The sequence below is a fragment of the Erpetoichthys calabaricus genome, chromosome 3 (assembly GCF_900747795.2).
Source record: "Erpetoichthys calabaricus chromosome 3, fErpCal1.3, whole genome shotgun sequence".
Taxonomy (NCBI): domain Eukaryota; kingdom Metazoa; phylum Chordata; class Cladistia; order Polypteriformes; family Polypteridae; genus Erpetoichthys; species Erpetoichthys calabaricus.
Window position 1 is genome coordinate 166,165,597 of NC_041396.2, and position 20,376 is coordinate 166,185,972.

At 36.4% G+C, this 20,376-nt stretch overlaps 1 protein-coding gene across 5 annotated transcripts in view; it reads right to left on the reverse strand.

Moving 5' to 3' along the window:
* Positions 1–20,376, reverse strand: part of myo6a (myosin VIa) — a 257,094-nt gene that overhangs the window by 33,460 nt on the left and 203,258 nt on the right. For all 5 annotated transcript variants that reach the window (XM_051925546.1, XM_051925547.1, XM_028797486.2 and 2 more), the window contains exons 20-26: positions 18,599–18,692; positions 13,939–14,069; positions 13,770–13,847; positions 12,522–12,651; positions 12,220–12,310; positions 10,790–10,940; positions 5,292–5,500 (exon numbers count right to left, since the gene is read on the reverse strand). In XM_051925546.1, the coding sequence (XP_051781506.1) occupies positions 5,292–5,500; positions 10,790–10,940; positions 12,220–12,310; positions 12,522–12,651; positions 13,770–13,847; positions 13,939–14,069; positions 18,599–18,692 (884 nt within the window). The remainder of the gene's footprint in view (positions 1–5,291; positions 5,501–10,789; positions 10,941–12,219; positions 12,311–12,521; positions 12,652–13,769; positions 13,848–13,938; positions 14,070–18,598; positions 18,693–20,376) is intronic.

The following is a 20,376-nucleotide window of genomic DNA, read 5'->3' on the forward strand; positions in this document are numbered from 1 at the left end:
GTTTATCCGATTAGGTTCGCTTTTTTTATATATGTAACTGTTTGACCGATTAGGTTTACTTTGGTATATATGTAAGTGTTTGACCGATTAGGTTACTTCTGCCCCGGGCAACGCCGGGTATATACAGCTCGTATATATATATAGCAAAATACCCGCGCTTCGCAGCGGAGAAGTAGTGTGTTAAAGAGGTTATGAAAAAAAAAGGAAACATTTTAAAAATAACGTAACATGATTGTCAATGTAATTGTGTTGTCATTGTTATAACTGTTGCTGTCTTTTATATATATATATATATATATATATATATTATATATATAATATACACACACACATAAACATTTATATACATATACATATATATATACATATCTACATATACACATGTACATATATATACACACACATACATAAACACACACATAAGACTTACTGAGTGAAACGGGCTTTCATTGACAATCATGTTACGTTATTTTTAAAATGTTTCCTTTTTTTTTTCATAACCTCTTTAACACACTACTTCTCCGCTGCGAAGCGCGGGTATTTTGCTAGTATATATATATATATATATATATATATATATATATATATATACATATACACACATACATGCAGTTTTAATAACACAGAAATCAATATAAACATTAACATCATTATCATATGAGAATATGAAGTAATATATAAGAAGCACATTTCATATAAATATAAATTATTAAACAGTAAAATCTTCTTCTGTAATTTGCTACCGTGGCAATTTGTGTGTCTGTCCAGGATTTTAAATGACCTGTAGCTCGCAAACCGTTGCACCTATACACTTGAAATGTGGTACACATATAGTACGTCACGTCTACTATCCGCTTTATGGGTGATGATTGTTTTAGTCTTTTTATCTTTATTTTATTTTATTGTACAATCAAGTCCTATCTGCGCACAGCAGGGCAGCCGTGGGCGGATGCGTATGGTGTATTCACTCGATGTTATCGTGCATTGCGCTGTCAGTGGTATTTTGATAAAAGAATTTGAACAACATATAAGAAGCGTATAAATTATTAAACAGTAAAACATTAACATTTAAGAAGTAAAGTTACATTAAGTACTACTGCTGTGCCTTCGGGTATACCTCATTTTTTGTTTGCCCATTACATGCTTAAATGTATACATTTTTTGGTGCACCTACCCGAGAACACGCGACATATAACCGAGCGTGGGAGAAGCATGGATTTTAAACACGCGTTGAGTTGATGTGCTGGTCTCCCTCGTGAAATAACTGGTAATGTTTGACTAAAATCTACAGCGAGTAAAACGATATTAGCTCCTATTTTTTTTTTTACGATCTCTGAGATGTTGCTTTTTTCGGTTCAAGGCTTCATAAGCTCTTTTATGTTGTATGGTGTACTTATCCCAAACCATCATCTTTGAATGTTGCAAGACTTTCGCCTTGTATGTAGATCGGGGTAATTACATTCATTGCATTCCTAGTCTGAATCACAATGTGATTGTATGGGTGGTTACCTGGCACTGTAGGGTTGCCACCCGTCCTTTAAAATACGGAATCGTGCCGCGTTTGAGAATGAAATTGCGCGTCCCGTTTTGAATCAATACGGGACGGGATTTATCCCGTATTTTTTTTATCATTTTTTTTTTTAAAGCAGCGTCTCATGCAAATCATCCCACACGCATTTTATGAAGATGCCTCCTTTCCTACTTTTGATTGGGTAATACTTGATGTCATCGTTAGTTTGATTGGTGTTTTTAACTGTCCAGTGAGTAGGGCGTGTCTTTCAACCGTAAGCAGATTTTTTGCACTGGTATCACTGACCTCGACGACGGCGACGTTATACGTCAAAAATAAATTACTATAAATGACGATTTTAGCGATACTTTATTACGACGGCGGCTACATAGACACGATCAAATAAAAACAAAAAAATCAAATAATCATTCTACATTTTCAAAACGTCGAAAAAACGACGGAATGAAAAAAAGGCCCACCCGACGACCCACCCATTCCATTTTTATATATATAGATATATATATATATATATATATATATATATATATATATATATATATATATATATATCTGGCCCCGAGGACGATGTCACTTCCTCTGAACTCCCTATAAAACCCGACTTCCTCCCTCCATTGATCAGTTCTGTTTTGGACTCAACTCTGTACTCTATTGTATTGAAAACTTTGCCGTTTTGCAGCCAAGGTCAAGTACACGGTGTTGTGGGGTACAAAATCTGTACATTTTGGTTTATATTTTCATTATATTTTGTTCAAGACAAAACAACAGATGAAGTTAAACATAGGACACATCAAAGCATATCTTCTTCCCAATTGTGCCTCACTTTTAAAACAGGTTTTCAAGCAAAAGAGGAAGACATGGCAATGCCTCAGGCTATCCATTACTTTATAACCTGAGAAAGGATGGACATCTGGGACAATAAAGTTGCTAAATGGGTTTACAGCCTGGGAAAGGAAGACATGCCAATAGGTACTAAGCAACATCAAAAAAAGTTTTATTGTTTGGGAAAACGGACAGTGAATTCATTCATCATATTGACAGCCAGCCAATCAGAATATCTAACAATCACATCTTGCAAAACCCCCTGGTAAAATTTTATAATAAATATGCCTCGTCTGAAGAGCGACATAGGAGGGAGGAAGAAGAAGGGACAAAGATGTCAGGAGAAGAGAATAGAGCGATGTCAATGTGCTGTCTTTTCCATCTGATCGTCAGAAAAGCATCTAATGAACAACTATGAGTGCTAGATCACAAGCCGCCTGTAACATTCATTCTTGCCATCTTTACTTTTTCGTAAGCTTTTTCTAAAGACTATATACTGTATATGCAGACTTTACTATCAGTCCTATTTTCTATTATTCTTTGTTCTACTGGTATTATTATTCCTGTAATAAATACCATGCTGCTTTTAACTTTCTATGCTTTGTCTTAATGTCTAGAGTGACCGAAGTAATAAGGTTGATTTATTTGAGCACCTGGTGCAGTCGGAGGTTTGCCATTACCTCTATGCTGTGATATTTATTAAAGCTGTGGGTGAAAGCTCCACCCTATAGTAGGGAACAGTATGTAAATTAAGACAAATTGGCTGATAAATGGCCAATAGTCAAAGATGCTGAGCCTTTGTATGTTTGAATATTTTCTTGGAGACCAAAAGTAATATTTAGGTCCGAGATATATTTAAAACATTGTATGTTGTTCGTGCCAATAATAAGTAAATCTCTTGAGGTGCTGAGAAAGTGACAGGCTGTGCAATTCTTAAGGCACATGTGTGGATTAAAGTGCTAGAGGTTAACCAGGTGTGTGTGTCATTCATGGGACACTGTTGAGTTTCTGTGTGTATGCGTATTTCTATGTATGTGTGTGTTAATCTTAAAGTGCAACAGTAGACCAACCCGGTAATTAACTTGACGAGAACACTTACCCTTGAAGAGAATAGATAAAGGGTAAGTAGAGGGAAATACCATGATAATATGCATGGGTAGACAAAACCTTTTTCATGTGTCGAGGCTATTCATTTCACTATATACATATATGTATAACTAAATATCTTTATTTGTCAGATCTGGGAATGTCCCGTTGAACAGAAACTTTGCAGCAGAACTAGGGCATGCTGGAGATATTATATGTTTCTACTGGGTTGGTAACACCTGGGAATTCTTCAGGAAGAGTTGGAATCTGTGGTTGAGGACAGGGAAGTCTGAGCTGACCTGCTGCTTTCATGACCCTCATCAGAAAAGGAAGACAGGGATGATAAAATGTCTTTATTGGTAAAGTGCATGCATGTTCACCCTGCAACCGGCTGAAGCCATGCCAGGGACGGTTTCTGTCTTACACTCGATCCTTGCTGGGATTAGCTCCTGCAGCCTAGCCACCCTACTTTGATTATGCACACACAAACTGTGTGAAGAGATGTTAGTTGAGATGAAGAATTCAGGTGAGATAATAACATTATGCCATTCCTAGGGAGAATGAACTGGATGTCTTGCATACATATTGATGCAATTCTTTGATTATGATAATCGAATACAATCAAAAAAGTTGTACTGCTGGCTCTCTCAGTTTTCTTCTTTTCATTATTTTCTGTGAGAAAAATAAAGGCAGTCTGAAATTAATCTTTCTAATTTGTCGATAATCATTGAAAGAAAGAGGTAGTGAAGTTAAAAAACTTAGAACATTATAATGAAATAATTCCATTTCTTGTAGTCATTTATTTTTGCATTGAAATCTGCTCCATTTTCTTGACATACTGAAACTTTAGTGGATATTGGGGCATACTATATAAATATATGTGCCTTTAAGAAAATAATATCTGTAAGAACATGTGATAGTAACATGATCTTGACTATACCCCAGTCATACTCAATCTTATGCACTTAACAAACATTTATACAATATTTACTTTAGTCACGTGAGCATTGATTTTGACTTTTTATTTATGAAAAGAGCTTTGATGTGCTACCAATGAGAGTGATCCAAGTATGGATAAATTCAAATGACCACTGAATGTGATTAATTTCCATTCATATATACATATATTGTATAGTATATACACACATATATATACACACACACATACATATATATTATATACATATATATATATATATATATATATATACACACATATACACAAGATGTCCCCTGCGGCTCCGCCCACGTATTAGCAAAAAAGGACAGTGAGGAGGGCCCTGCCCAGCTCCCCACTCCTGACATTACGCTTCCCTCTCCCCTTGGCCTGCAGCCTTTGTCTCGGATTAGTGTAAATATATTTCTCCTACAAGTGAACTGTGATTCTTAGCACAATGAGAGAAGTTGTAAAAGCAATCAGAATGTTCAAGCCTATTTAAAAAAAAAAACCCAATCTAAATTGTTAAGTAGTTCTCTAGTGAAAAGCTGACACACATACAGACAGACATTGAAATTTATATATATAGAGAGATAATCCATCTTCTGCAAATGTTGCAAAGCTGCAGTAGCAATACAATTTGGTATCCTGCTTTAAATATCACAGAAATATATCATGATATTGTAAATTCAACCTATTGTACACATTGTATCTTTGCTTTAAAATTCAGTTGTGAAGATGGTAGCACATTATTTCTCCATAGGAAATGTTGTTAATAAAAGGTAGTCACTTAACATTTGATTAAAACAGATCATTTGTTTTGTGAAGCATTTCTCTCTGAATTTTCACAGGTGATTATGATCATTATTTAGTTTGTAACTTATACAATAACTGCATTTGCTAAAACATATTACATACAGACGTCTCTCTTCCTCTTCCTTCTTACGCTGCAGCTCCTCTTCCTCACGTCTCTTCCTTTCATGCTCCATTTCTTCTTGAATGCGCCTTAAGCGCTCTACCTCTTCCTCCTCTTGTTTCTTTTTCTGCAGTGCTGTAAGTAGTTGTCCTGATCGCTTTACCAGTGCCTCATACTCCTTATCAATATCCCACCTTGTCATTTCATAAGCCTAAAGTAATTTAAAAAATATTTACAAGTATCTCTTAAAAGTTTAAAACATTGCTTAAAAATACCAATTTTACATATTTGATATGACCATTATTTTACATGTGTGCTCATGAACCAGCAGCGCAAAATGTGATAAAAGTTGCTGTGTAAGTGAAAACCTAAATGGATGTTTCATTCTCTCTTCCTTTGTTTAAAAAATAAATGACTATTTGAAGAACACTGTGATTTAATAAGTTCTTGAAATGCGACTTTTTTTTATTTGTAACGCTTACTTAAAGCAAACTTTGTCATTAGCTGCCCATTAAACATATGCACTTTGTCAATTGTACTTTTACAGGTATAACCTAAACAGATCTTGCACAGAATCAAATTCACATTCTAAAAAAAGTGGTTGTGACAAATATGTATTTAAAATTTTACAGCAGTACAACTAATAAAACTAACCCCGAGAAAGGCCACAAATTTCCTTGGCCATCAACAAACCATTAGCTAAACAAGCATTATCCGAGTCTATTCAAGTTAGATAAATGCCTCCAAAAATACCCTTTCTATTATGTTATAGTCCACCTGAATCCCATTTTCTCATGTCATCCATTTTAATGCACACCATGTTCAACTTTACTTTTTGGTTTTATCACTTGCAACTCCATTGCTGTACACCTCTTTACTCAATTAACTTCATATGCATCTCTTAATTATGCATGGAATGGAAAATAAAAGTATGTCTGATTTATAATTTCTTTAGTGATGCATAGTATGCACTGCCAAATAAGCTGTCAGCCTCCTGTTCTTGTATGTTAATAAATTTAGGTTAGTGATAACCTAAATGATTATACACAACAGTTTTATTACTTATTTTTGGTATTGAATGTGAATGTTCATTGAATATCTGGAGCTAAAAGTTTCTTGAATGAGAAAAAAACAGCATTCAAATCTGGTGGCAAAGAGGTTCTGAAGGAAGCCAAGTGAGTGCTGAAGAAAAAGGTGAATGAAGGAAAGAAACCTTACAAAGCTAAACAGGAATGGAATGGGCATAATTGCTGGACTCAAACAATCCAGGTCTCAGGTGCTCAAAGGGGATATGGACAAAGCTAATGCTCTGAACCAATTTTTTAACAGAATTTCCTTCCCACTGCTACCTTCTTCCAATGACCACTTGCCCAATGACCAATACTACTACATCAACAATTCCTACCACTTCAACTGGAATGGCCAGTGATGAGGTCATAACTGATGACCAGACCGTAGCTGGTGAGACTCAAGGAACGGATATGGATATGAGCAACACTGGAGCACCACAAGAAAAAGTCTTGTCTCCTTTTCTCTTCACTTTGTACACCTCAGACTATAAATGTAACACCAGGTCAAGTCACTTGCAGAAATTCTCAGATGATTCTGCATTTTGGGGTGTGTTGATAATGGGGATAAGACACAGTGTAGGAGTCAGGTGGAGAAGTCTGCAACTTATCAACAGTAAAAGCAAGGAACTGGTTATTGAGTTTCACCACACCAAAGAGGCTATATACCTGGTCATTATTCAGGGAGTGAATGTTGAGATGGTGCTCTCCTATAAGTACTTGGGTGTCCACATCAAAGACAGGCTAAACCAGTCTTGTAACACAGGGGAACTACAGTCATATGAAAAAGTTTGGGAACCCCTCTCAGCCTGCATAATAATTTACTTTCAACAAAAAAGATAACAGTGGTATATCTTTCACTTACTAGGTACATCTGAGTACTGAGGTGTTTTCCAAACACAGATTTTTAGTGAAGCAGTATTTAGTTGTATGAAATTAAATCAAATGTGAAAAACTGGCTGTGCAAAAATTTGGGTACCCTTGTAATTTTGCTGATTTGAATGCATGTATATGACGATGCGGGTTTGCTCCTTGCTCCCGTCTTGCTTCTGGGAGCTCTTGAACCTGACACTGTCGGTAATGTCACCGATGAGCTGGACAGTGATGCACAAACAATGAAGCAAGAGAACGGTGCAAAAAGTACAAAAGGGCTTTTATTTAAAATCAACAAACAAAGTGTCAAAATTAAATAAAGTGCAGTGCATTAAATATCTTTAAATAAATAATCCATTAAAACAGATGAAAAGTGGAGGTTAAAAAAACACAATGGAAAAACAATCCTTTAAAAACCCGCGGTTAAAATTAACGGCTGGAAGCAATCTTTTTAAAATCAGCCCGGTGCCTTTCTACTGTTGACTCCTCTGCTTCTTCCATCCAGGCTATGCACCAGGGGAGCCACCCTACCTGCAGCCTATTCTGCTTTCTCCTGCTGGTCTGTTCACCTTGCTGATCCCTGGCTCCGGTGGGCTTCACCAGACCATGACATGGGCTCCCCCAACGATCAGGGTGCTCACGCTCGGGGAGGGGTTCATTTCTCAAGTCTCAACTCCCACTGCCTTTGCTGGCCTTATGCAGTGAGCCATCCTCCTTCCTGTCACTCCCACTCTTCAAAATGCTCAGCGGGAGCGACCACTACCAACTGCTCCCATGGTGCTGGCCAAACACTCTACGAGGGTTCACTGTCCAGCTGCCCACGAGCCTGCGCTTGCTCACTCTCGCTCTCTTGCACAGGCTGTCTCTCCCTGCTTCTTGCCTTCTTCTCCTGCAACCTCCGTTTGTCCTTTCTTCTTTCTCTCTCCTGCTAGCTGCCTCGCGCTTCTATTTATCATGGGGACGTGGATCAGATGTGGCAATCAGCAGCTCCCGGGAACAATTACGGATGCGGATGACTCATCACCTGTGCACTTAAGCGAGGATCGCCCACATCACGAATTCCCCAGGAACCGATTCACCACACTACCATGCTCCCTCTCTAAGCTGTGAGGCTGGCGATTATTTATTTAAAAAGTGGCCTTTTTGACATGAGATGTGGACCCGCTACACCACAATGTAACTGCTCAATACTGATTACTTGCAACACCAAATTGGTTGGATTAACTCGTTAAGGCTCGAACTTCATACACAGGTGTGACCAACCATGAGAAAAGGTATTTAAGGTTGCAAGTTGTGCTTCCCTTTGACTCTCCTTGAAGAGTGACAGCATGGCATCCTCAAAGCAACTCTCAAAAGATCTGAAAACAAAGATTGTTCAGTATCATGGTTTAGGGGATGCCTACAAAAGGCTATCTCAGAGGTTTAAACTGTCAGTTTCAACTGTAAGGAATGTAATCAGGAAATGGAAGGCCACAGGTACAGTTGCTGTTAAACCCAGGTCTGGCAGGCCAAGAAAAATACAGGAGCGACATATGCGCAGGATTGTGAGAATGGTTACAGACAACCCACAGATCACCTCCAAACACCTGCAAGAACATCTTGCTACAGATAGTGTATCTGTACATCATTCTACAATTCAGCGCAATTTGCACAAAGAACATCTGTATGGCAGGGTGATGAGAAAGAAGCCCTTTCTGCACTCACGCCACAAATAGAGTCACTTGTTGTATGCAAATGCTCATTTAGACAAGCCAGATTCATTTTGGAACAAAGTGCTTTAGACTGATGAGACAAAAATTGACTTATTTGGTCATAACAAAAAGCATTTTGCACGGCAGAAGAAGAACACCGCATTCCAAGAAAAAATGTAGTGGAGGTTCCATCATGCTGTGGGGCTGTGTGGCTAGTTCAGGGACTGGGGCCCTTGTTAAAGTCGAGGGTCAGATGAATTCAACCCAATTATCAACAAATTCTTCAGGATAATGTTCAAGCATCAGTCACCAAGTTGAAGTTACGCAGGGGTTGAATACTCCAACAAGACAATGACCCAAAACACAGTTCGAAATCTACAAGGGCATTCATGCAGTGGGAGAAGTACAATGTTCTGGAAAGGCCATCACAGTCCCCCGACTTGAATATCATTGAAAATCTATGGGATGATTTGAAGCAGGCTGTCCATGCTCGGTATCCATCAAATTTAACTGAACTGGAGAGATTTTGTATGGAAGAATGGTCAAAAAGACCTCCATCCAGAATCCAGACACTCTTCAAAGGCTATAGGAGGCGTCTAGAGGCTGTTATATTTGCAAAAGGAGGCTCAACTAAGTATTGATGTAATATCTCTGTTGGGGTGCCCAAATTTATGCACCTGTCTAATTTTGTTATGATGCATATTGCATATTTTCTGTTAATCCAATAAACAATGTCACTGCTGAAATACTACTGTTTCCATAAGGCATGTCATATATTAAAATGAAGTTGCTACTTTGAAAGCTCAGCCAATGATAAACAAAAATCCAAAAAATTAAGAGGGGTTCCCAAACTTTTTCATATGACTGTATATAAGAAAGGGCAGAGTAGGCTCATTTTTGTAGGAGACTGTGTTCAGTAGTGACATCCTTCACTTGTTCTACAACTCTGTGATGGCCAGTGTGATTATCGACACTGTAAGGTGTTGGGCCAGTAACATCACTTCAAGAGTCCCTTTGAATCAATAAACTAATTAAAGGGGCAGACTCAGTTATGGTATGCTCTCTCGACCCCTCCAAAGCAATTAGCGAGGGAGAGAATGAAACCAAACCTGAGAGCCATTATGAACAATGAAGCACATCCTCTCTCTGACACAGTAACACAGAATACTTTCATCCAAATAATTATTCAGCAGAAATGTGTCAAGAAACGCTACTGGGGCTCCTTTATACTAACAGGAATATGCATGCATAATGCCTCACTGTGACTAACTATGTAGTCTGTTCTAGTATGTATATGTATATGAATATACAGAAAAACAAAGTTCTTTGTTTCTTTCTTTCTCAAAATTCCCTTAAAGTATTAGCATTTCTTTGAAGTGTTTTAGAAAATTCCCAACAGTCAGAAATGTTATGAAAAATTTCATTTCAGCTTTCACAGATGTCAAAGCACAGAAACAACTATAATTCATGCTAAAATGATATTCTAATATGACAGAAGGTAATGCTACAGTAACAGTCCTTTAACATTTAAGCTCATCTTTTGACAGACCTATTTAATAGCTCTCATAATTACACATATGTACTCAAACGCTTGGCCTATTTCAAATTGCTGACCGCTTACAAAAACCGACATTGAAGCTCACGCTTTTACCCAAAGTAATAGCTCAGTTACACACTATCTATGCAATTGTTGGCAGGACTGCTACATTTAAAAAAATTAAATGTGTGTATTAAAATTCAAACAAGCATTTGTAGAGAAAAAATAAGAAAAAACAGTGACACATATATACCAAGAAAAAAAACCCAATTGCTTATTTCATACAAATTTATAAAATGGCATTTCAAACTATAGAAATAACCAAAAAATACCTTGATTTTAGCCATTAGCTGACTGATTGAAACATCCAGATCTTGAACCTGTTTACTCATCTCTTGCTTTCCTTCCTTCAGTGTGTTCACGACTTCATTAAACTCATGTATTCTCTTCAACAAAGTCTTTACCTTTACCAGACCATTAATGCTGTAATTAAATTACAGTTAAACAATTAAAATGAAAACAATAAACTTTTACTTAAACCTTTTAAGCTACAATGAACTTTCAGCAAAATCTGCTTATTGATGTGTCACATTTGGCTATTTGGCAATATCCAAATACATAATACCAATTTTAAAAACTGTTATTTATTACTAATTGTAATGATTAAAAAAACTGAATTAATGCTGAAATAACATTTGATTCATAGCTGACTAAGAGCACTTGCAAAATGAAAACACTATTATCACATGACTATTTTAATTTTCTCTTCAGTGTATGCTTAATAGTCAATTTTCATCATTTTTACTTTATATTATGCTCACATGTTGTTGAGCTCCTATTATAATCTCTGAAGTCACTGATACTCAGATGTCATTTCCAAGTGCATGTGCACACATGTCAGAAGGTGACTTCATGCTGTTAATCTTATTCAACTAAATTTAAAACTTTGGAAAAAAAGCAAGGAATGTTTTTTCCAAAAAAAAAACAAACAAACTTTAACAAACAATTGCTGTTTGACAAGTTTTGTTTTGCCCTTCATTGAAGACGACTGTTTTCAGCTTGTCTGTATTGAGATCCCTACATGTTTACATAGATAGCAATTTTGTCCAGTAACTGTAAACAATCTCTGTCAGTCTTTTATAACCTTAACGGTTGGATCTAACAGGCTGCAACATAGTTCCCTTTGTTGATGATTAATGTCCTACTGCATTAGGACTGATTTGGCCAAAGGCTGTGGCAGTACGGGTCAGTTCCATACTCCCTGTTGCATTTGATAGCCTTTTGAACCTGACACCGTTGATAGTCATGATTAGGATGAACCTGCGGCTGAGGACAAACACACAACACATTGCAAGGGGTAGGTGCATAAGGTGCTCTGTGCTTTTATTAAAAACAGTTAGACAAACAGTGTCCCAAAAAGTGCAGTGCAAAGTTCAATAAATAAATAATCCAATAAAACGTGAATTGGTGGGGATTAAAAATCCATCAAAAATGAGGTTAAAAAAATGCTGGAGTGTCTTTTTAAAATTCAGTTCCAGGTGCTTCCCTGTAAAAACTAATGCCTCTCCATCTTATGTTATATGAATATTAATGCATGATGTAATGGTAGCATAATGCTTGGTATTCAAAAATTTTGCCTGATAGATACAAGCAGAACTTATTAAATGTGGTTTAACTTATAGAACATTCAGCTCTTCTAACCATGAGAAAATATTCAGTTCACAAAACAAATATACTGAGCTTAAGTAGTGATCTAACCTACCGAGGCTTATGTTTTTTCCTGCAAAGCCACATGCGGACTGTTTTCTGCATCTTAATACATGCATCTGCTCGATATTTCATCTTGTTTTTCACTGTAGTTAAAGAAAAAAAATCTTAAAGTGAATTAATTGCCACTTAAAGAATAAAAACATAAAAGTCACTGTATATAATTAAAATGTATTTTAAAGGAATAAAAAACCAATTCATTATATAGTACTGATGCTTAGATTTCATTTCAGTTTTAGAGAAAACCATTAAGAATGGCAAATTAAGTATGTTTTACTAAATAGAAGTATAACCTACATTTGATGACTGAAAGGGCACACCACTGTACTTTCTTCCAACGACTACAAATGAGCCACTTATTCACACGTTCTACAAGATCTGCCAGATGATCAGGGTCTGACTTCATAATTTGATCAAATTCTGCAAACTAAAAATAAGTGTACTCACATTAACCAAGCTAGAGTAGATGAATCACAACTGTATAAACATAATTATGAAAATGTGTAATACTGTTGCTAATTAATGTGAGACTTAAAAAAAGTTTTCTTTTAAAACATTTAAATTAAGTTTACTTTTTGCAAGACTGCCTACATGGTACATACTGGAAAACAGCCACATTTAATTTTGTCCACCCTGATTCTTTTTGATAAAGCAGTTAAAATATTGTATATACAGTATGTATACATATAAAGTTTACATGGCACTGGAATGGACTATACACATTTTATACTGAATAAATGTTTATACATTCAAGAAAATCAACCATTAGTTGAACCTTGCCAAATAAACATATACAGAAGGAGGATTGATACTATAAATGCAGTTGTATCATTTAATATACACATTGATTTAGTAATGGGTTTCTTTCTGCACAAACTTTAAAAGTTACCACTGCTGCTGTATTACTAACTAGTTTATGTACAAAATTTGAGTACATGTCATGCCATGCATGTAATAAACCAATATGCACTCTTAAATATGGCCTCCAATTAACTAGCAAACACAAAACAAGTGGGAAACAAACAGTTTTCCACTTTTCTTTTACTAAGATAAGTATTCTTCACTGTCTGTCAATTAGACATGAAAAATTACACCAAAAACAGATTTACAAAATCCATGTATATATATTAAATTTGCCTGCTTGTTCACCAGTTAATCTGTACTGGACTGTGTTTGTTACAATAATAAACATTATTTTAATAAGGCATTTTTCTAGGTAGGCATTTCATAGTCTAAGGTAGCATTAATAACACATTAAATGTGTTAAACATACAAAACACTGTATAACTATTAGGTAAATTATTATAAAAAACAACACTGATAATGGATTAGAATCAGATAACAAGGAATGTATAAACTGTAATAAGATATATAATTTACTTTTTTAGCAGAGCACGCCTTGCAAAGAAACCACCTATAATATTGTGTAAATAGTTGTCAAATCTGCAGTAATACATTAATATTTGTATGATAAATAAATTGCATTATGTCTGTTTAATACATATAATAATACTATAATTTAAAGACTTTCGTTTTATACATTACCTTGCCAGGACGAAAGAATACTCTTGTTAAACCAAATTTATAATCGTTTTCATTTAATCCAAGTGCTCTGAATAACGCCTGTAGAGAAATAATTTAGACAATTTAAAAAATTAGCAACAATGAGATGTTCATCATTAACAGTAAATTACAAAGTAATTACAGACATTACCTTGCAAAACAGCCTAGGATCCAGTCTTGACAACTTAGCTGGCATATATTTCTTATACATATTATAAAGTTCATGAAAAGGAGCTCGCGATGGGAATCCTCCTTGCATTAGGTCCAGCACTGACACCATTCCTGTAAAAACATAAAAAATTCTTATGATCTGTATACTGTATATATGATGCAAAGTTGACTGACTCACTAACTTATTAACAAAAACACTATTTCCCAATTAACGGAAACAAGCTGATATATCAAGGAACGTAGGTATCCTCCAAGAAAGGCAATATATCAAATTTTGGGAGGAAAAAAAAATACAATCACGATTTAAAATTCAATTGAAATTGAAAATTTGAAAATTATTTGAAAATTGAAAATTAGCTGAACTGTTATTTTTTTTGTTGATATTTGTTGTTAATAATTCCATAACAAGTGGGACATTCTAATGCACCGCGTCCCCTTTTTGCCACAGTGTTGACAGTAATAGCATGGAGAAACAGAAAGTGCTGGTTTATGCAAATGATGGCTATTTGCAGAACTAAAAGGAGGAAAGTTTGGTGAAGCTCAGAGAAGACATATTTGGCAAGAGCACCATAAAGCTCATGTGCTTGCCAGGTGCTGTGGCCATCTTATCTATAACCATGTGCAATTGCCGAAATGGGGACTACAATTCCCAATAGGTAGTGTGCTGTTCCAGACGATTTAATTAGTGCTCACAAAGTTTAAATAAGAGCATTGACAAACGCAGCATGTCACCATAGGTAGCAACTACTGAGTTTTTTTTTCCTCACCACTTTGGGATAACAATTTCATTGTCTTGTTGGATGATAGTATTTAGCCTAGAGCATCTCTTTACGTTTCATCTTGAATTGTGTTTAGATGAGCTGCATTTACAAATGACACTTTCCCCTATTTTTTTGAATCTGGACCCTTTTCTGAGAAATGTATTGCCAAAACTAGTGTATACAATGTTTCCAAACACTGTGGTACCCGGCTGGGGTTCATGCCCGGCCGGGATGCCCAGGAGGACCAGAGGAGGGCTTGTGCCTCCTCCAGAACACGATGTGGCGCCAGCCCTGGTTGCTTTGGGGGCCACGGGTACAGAGCTTGGAAGCTCAACCCTGTAGGGGCCCGTGGTCACCGCCAGGGGGCGTCCCGATGCCTTGGGAGCCCTGGACCTCAGCACTTCCACCACACCTGGAAGTGCTGGGGGGAAAGAGGATTGGGGACAGCCGGAGGACTTCTGGATACACCGCCAGAGCTTCCGCCACACAGGGGTGTGGCTACAGAAGCTCCTCAGGATGCACCTGGAGTCCATCCGGGGTGTATAAAAGGGGCTGCCCCCTCCAGTCATTGACAAGAGTCGGGTGGAAGCTAGATGATGTTGGGAGGAAGGCAAGGAGGCGGCCTGAAGAGAGAGAAGGCATTGTTGTGTGGCCAGGATTTTGGGGTTTATGGGCACTTGAACTTTGTAAATAATATTGTAAATAAACATATGTTGGGTGACATGAGCGTGTCTGCCTGTCTGTGTCCGAGCCAGTCTCCACAACACTTAAGGAGCAATCTTCGTTTCATTCTTTCTACACCCTCTCAACCCCAAAAAAAAACCTCCCAAACCCAAATACTGTTTTTAGTAGTTTTCACTATTGCAAACTCACATGTGAAACTTACGGTATTCAAAAGGAAACTTAGTTTTGCTTGTCATTACCTATTGTTATGTTTGACAATCTACAAAGTAAGACTCAGGGAGTCAGACGTAAAGGTGTGATATGCACTTGGTGAGGTGTGCCCTTCATTTTACTGTGCACACCATAGGCAACAATAAAATCTGAGATAAATAGATTACACTACCTTTTTATTATTAGTGTACAGCTTTGTGTTTTTAAAAAAGCCAAAACAGCTGTCCACCTGCATATAATCCTTATGTTTGCAATACCAATCAATTATCAAAGTTAAGTGCTTTTCGAAGAAGAGAAGGATGATGCTTTGAGTGAGTAAAAGTAATTAGTAATTTTTTTTTGTTAATAGACATTTATTCAAGCCCACTGTATAATGAGGCAGTACTAATTTTAGGGTTTGATCCTAGTGGAGAGTCGAGATTTGTTAGCAGTGTTTAGCTTTGAACAAGTCAATTTTAAATCCCCTCCAACCTCCACCCAGTACCCAAATGAGATGCTTTCCATAGTCCATGCTGGATATGAAGTTACAAAATTATTTCTTTTACCTGTTCTCTTCTGTACCATGCTTAAAACCTTCCATTCACTATAAGGGCCACATAAAAATGCAGCCTGTAAACATCTTTAATTGTTCAGAATAAGTTAAAATAAACATGATTTAGTGTTAGAATTTTATTGCCTGGCAAACATAAAGAAGGCTGAAAATACAACTAACGAAAAACATGAAAAAAATACTTAAGTGAACAATGTAAACAAATGAAAATTTTAAACATTTAATAATGATAACAATACACAAAATTCACATTATTCCTACTGATTACCCTTTTCAATTTAAAAGAATACACTTTCCTGTATAAATTGTGTTTTGCCATGACCATCAAAAAAAGCCATGGCACTAGTTAAAGCAGGAATTGATCTATGGCAGAAATGTTTTAACTCATGGGCAGTTATATGTACAAGTTCAACAGTAAGAAGCACAAGTGAATTAATAATTAGCCCCAGTTTAAAAAAAATACAAATATGGTATACAGAAAAGCACTGTTACATAGTACTTCTGATCCAATTAACAACGGCACTATAACTCGAGCCTTCTTGTCTTACAACATTTGGGTGACACAGCTAGTAAGAAAAAATACATAGCTTGTATATAGAATACAAATAAGGTTCAGAAATAACCTTTAACCCATGTTCTCCTTTGCAGGTGAATGCTGACATGGCCCACACAAATTCCATAGAATCAAACAGCCTTTTTTCACAAAGTGAAAGGTCTGTATACCACCAATGACTGTGGATCTGAATGCGGCAGAAACTGTTTCAGCAGGATGAGAGGCACAAAGCTTTTAACACCCACTAATTAATGGGATATTTGGCCACAACATTTACATACTGTACAGTATCTGCCTGGATGTAGATGGTAGCACATACATCCAAAATGGTCATGGAAAATTAACTTGTGAAAAAGGATTCCCAATCTTCAAGAAAATACATTATTGTGGGTAGTCTAAACATAACTATAAAGTAGTAGTAGGAAATTATGCTGGATATTTGTCTTATTTAGTAATGCAGTAATCCAGACTGGCTACACACTATAATTGACATTTCTGGCAAACTATAAGCAGGAAGTTTATTCAAAACAATGTTAAAGCAGTTTTTAAAATAACTCCAAGTACTCTCCATAGCTGGGACTGAGGTAGATTCTACCCCAGCATATGTTAACAAAATCCTGTTCACTGAAGTTCTTTAAAAGGTTTTTTAAAATGACCCACACTGAATACTTATTAACACAGCCTTTAAAGACACGGGTGATACAAAAATGATCACTAATACTTTGTCAAAGACTTACATAAGAAAGGGCAGTGCATAATCTGTTTTCTTAGGAGACTGTATCTTTAAATGTGTCAGTCTGTTGCGTATATTTATTTATTCAATGGACTTCTGTAAAAAGCCAGACCTCCCCATGAGCACAAAAAGGTCCATCCTATTTATCTATCTAGGAGTATTTTAAAGGATTGTTAATTAAAAACAACAATTAATAGGTGAACCACTATAAGATGATTTAAGATTATACCTAAGCCAGAAAAAATAAACTGTTATGTATTTGGCACAGTTGGTTGCACTACTAGTTTACAGTTCCAGGAAGTTGGTGTCAAATCATGGGCTTAGTCACTGTCTATGTGGAGTTTGTATAAAAATGAACATATCTGAATTGTGGTATGACAGGAATTTACTAAACCTAGAACACTGGAGATTACAGACCATTCTTTTGATAATGTGACTGTTTTCAATGTGCCTCATATTTGTTCCAAAGAACATAAACCTTTTTTACAACCTATTATAGCACACAAAACCTTATTACAAGCTCTATGGTACTCAGTTGTCTTTTACATGTAGAGTAAAGTTGTCATTTATGAAACTTTACATGTAGTGTTGACCCACTCCCTATCACAGAAGCATCTGTCAAGATGTATGGCTGGTCTGTAATTTACTAAAGGACATACCCATATATTCATAAAAGTAATAGGAACACTGAAAAGTGCTTCGAAGTTGGAAAAAGCAATCTGTTGCCAAAAGATGGCAAAAACATTTTCTCCCAAATTTCAGGAAAGAAACTGGCAGTAAGTAATTAACCCTGGAATTGAATAAAGAATTTCTGTAATATCATTTTATTTCCACATTTGTCTACCTGAAGAGGAGGTAAATGTGAATAACACTTAAAATTTTTAAAAATATAGATAAATCAATTTTGTATATATGTAAACTATCAAAACAGCTCACAAAATTAAAACAAATGTACAAAAATCAAATTTTGATATTGCAAAGAAAAAAAACTACTCATTTAACTCTGTAAACAAAATCACACTATATAATAGTTTGCAAAATCAGATTACATAAACTTAATTATTTAAGTTTATTAATCTCACAGGGAAATTCAAAGTAACCCAACATGTAATAAGAAAACAGGCTAATTTTTTAAAAATTTCTACTTACCTGAACACTGCAATTGTGAAAGAATCTGTGCCCCCTCAAACTGGTGGCTTACCATCTTCAGATTAGGCTTGACACAGCGGATAAAGCTAGAGCCCTAAATAACCCAGAAAAAGAAAGCACATTCATAAGAATTTCAAAGATGGGAGTTGCTGGGGGAAGCTAATCAATTAGCTAAATTCTCTATTTTAGGCTAAAGACATTAAATGGCTAAATGACTGAAGTTCAAATGTAGTAACAGGTCAAATTCTGTTAGAATGAACTCTGTTTTAAACTCAATTTAACTTTTTTTTGGTCCTAGGCAATTTCCTATAGAACTAGTGTTTCAAAAACATCTGTACAACGAAGTCCATTTTATCTGCCAAATGAATTACAATGAATTCATTTTTCACAAGAAAAGCTGTAAAACACATGTATTTCCTCTGGACTTGGACCAAAAATCAAGAAGGGTTCATGTGCAGACCTCTGCAGCTCTGCGATTCAGGTGTTTGGCTGAACAGCCAATTAGAATACACATTTATGTCACCTGGTTTACTTGATAATCATTATTTGAGTCAAATAACCCTTCCACAACCTTTATCTTAACCATTCTGTAACCAGGCATATCACGTAGCATCACTGACTGCAAAGTAACAACCTCCATAGCAGAGAAGGTCCACAGCCAGACTCTATTGAAAAAATCCAAGGTCACCGCACTGTAATTTATTTCTGGGTTCTACATGTGACAGTTTGACCTCACTCATCACCTCAAGCAATGGTGGGATTGATTTTTGGCTCAGACTTCAGCAAAAGTGCTGACTCATATTTATCCTACTCCACCAGTTTTCAATGTGTGTCATAAATTCAGTTAGTTTTTACCCTGTGAACCATAACATTTTTTGTTGCATTTGAATGTGTTTTGTATGTTCACCTCACAAATTTATGAATCCAAACTGTTACCTCATTGCACACTGACTGTCAAATATGATCCATTGTGTGGAGGGAAGAAATCCAAACTAAAACTGCCTTGTTTTTCTATTCTGCAACGCCCCTGGCACTAAAAAACTTCGCTCACTCACCACTGGGAGATTGGCCAAGCCACAGTGCTTTAAAAATCTCACTTAACTTCCTTGCAAATACCAGGACAACTAAAAAGCCTGCATGATCACACTACATCCTTGGTGATTGTTTGAAACAGCTAAACAAGGACATAAAGAAGCAAAAGCAAAACATTGACAGCTACACAGCTCTCAGTTGGAGAACATGCAAGAAGAGTATTTGCCTCTCAACTGCACTGCCATCCTCCAACCACTAGTCTTGAACATCATCAGACCTTTTAGGTTTACTAACATAAGACAATTCTGCAAAGATTTTTGCAAAAATGGCTTGCAACAAGAGTGAGCCAGACATAGATGGAGCCATCCAAATGACAGTGGCAGCCTGGCACAATGTGAAGAACAACACAATTGCCAAGTGATAGAAAAAAGACACATTTTTCCACCTGAAGAGGCAAATAAAGAAAATGATGGGGATTCTTCTGCTGCTGGTGAGGATATTTCAGTTTCAGATCTGTGAGCAACAGTGTCGAAGGATGCTCACATGAACTTCAAGAAGTTTGTGTCCGCGAATAACAAAGTGCTTGACCCAAGTGAAATGACCAACGCTAAAATTGTCTTTCTCAGACTAGTGACAAAAGTGATAGTGACAGTAATGATGATCGAAGTGTTGCTGAGCAAAAACTGACCTTTCTGGGGCCATGTCTGGTTTTCAAACAGTGAAAAATACTTTTGAGTTGTTTTCTT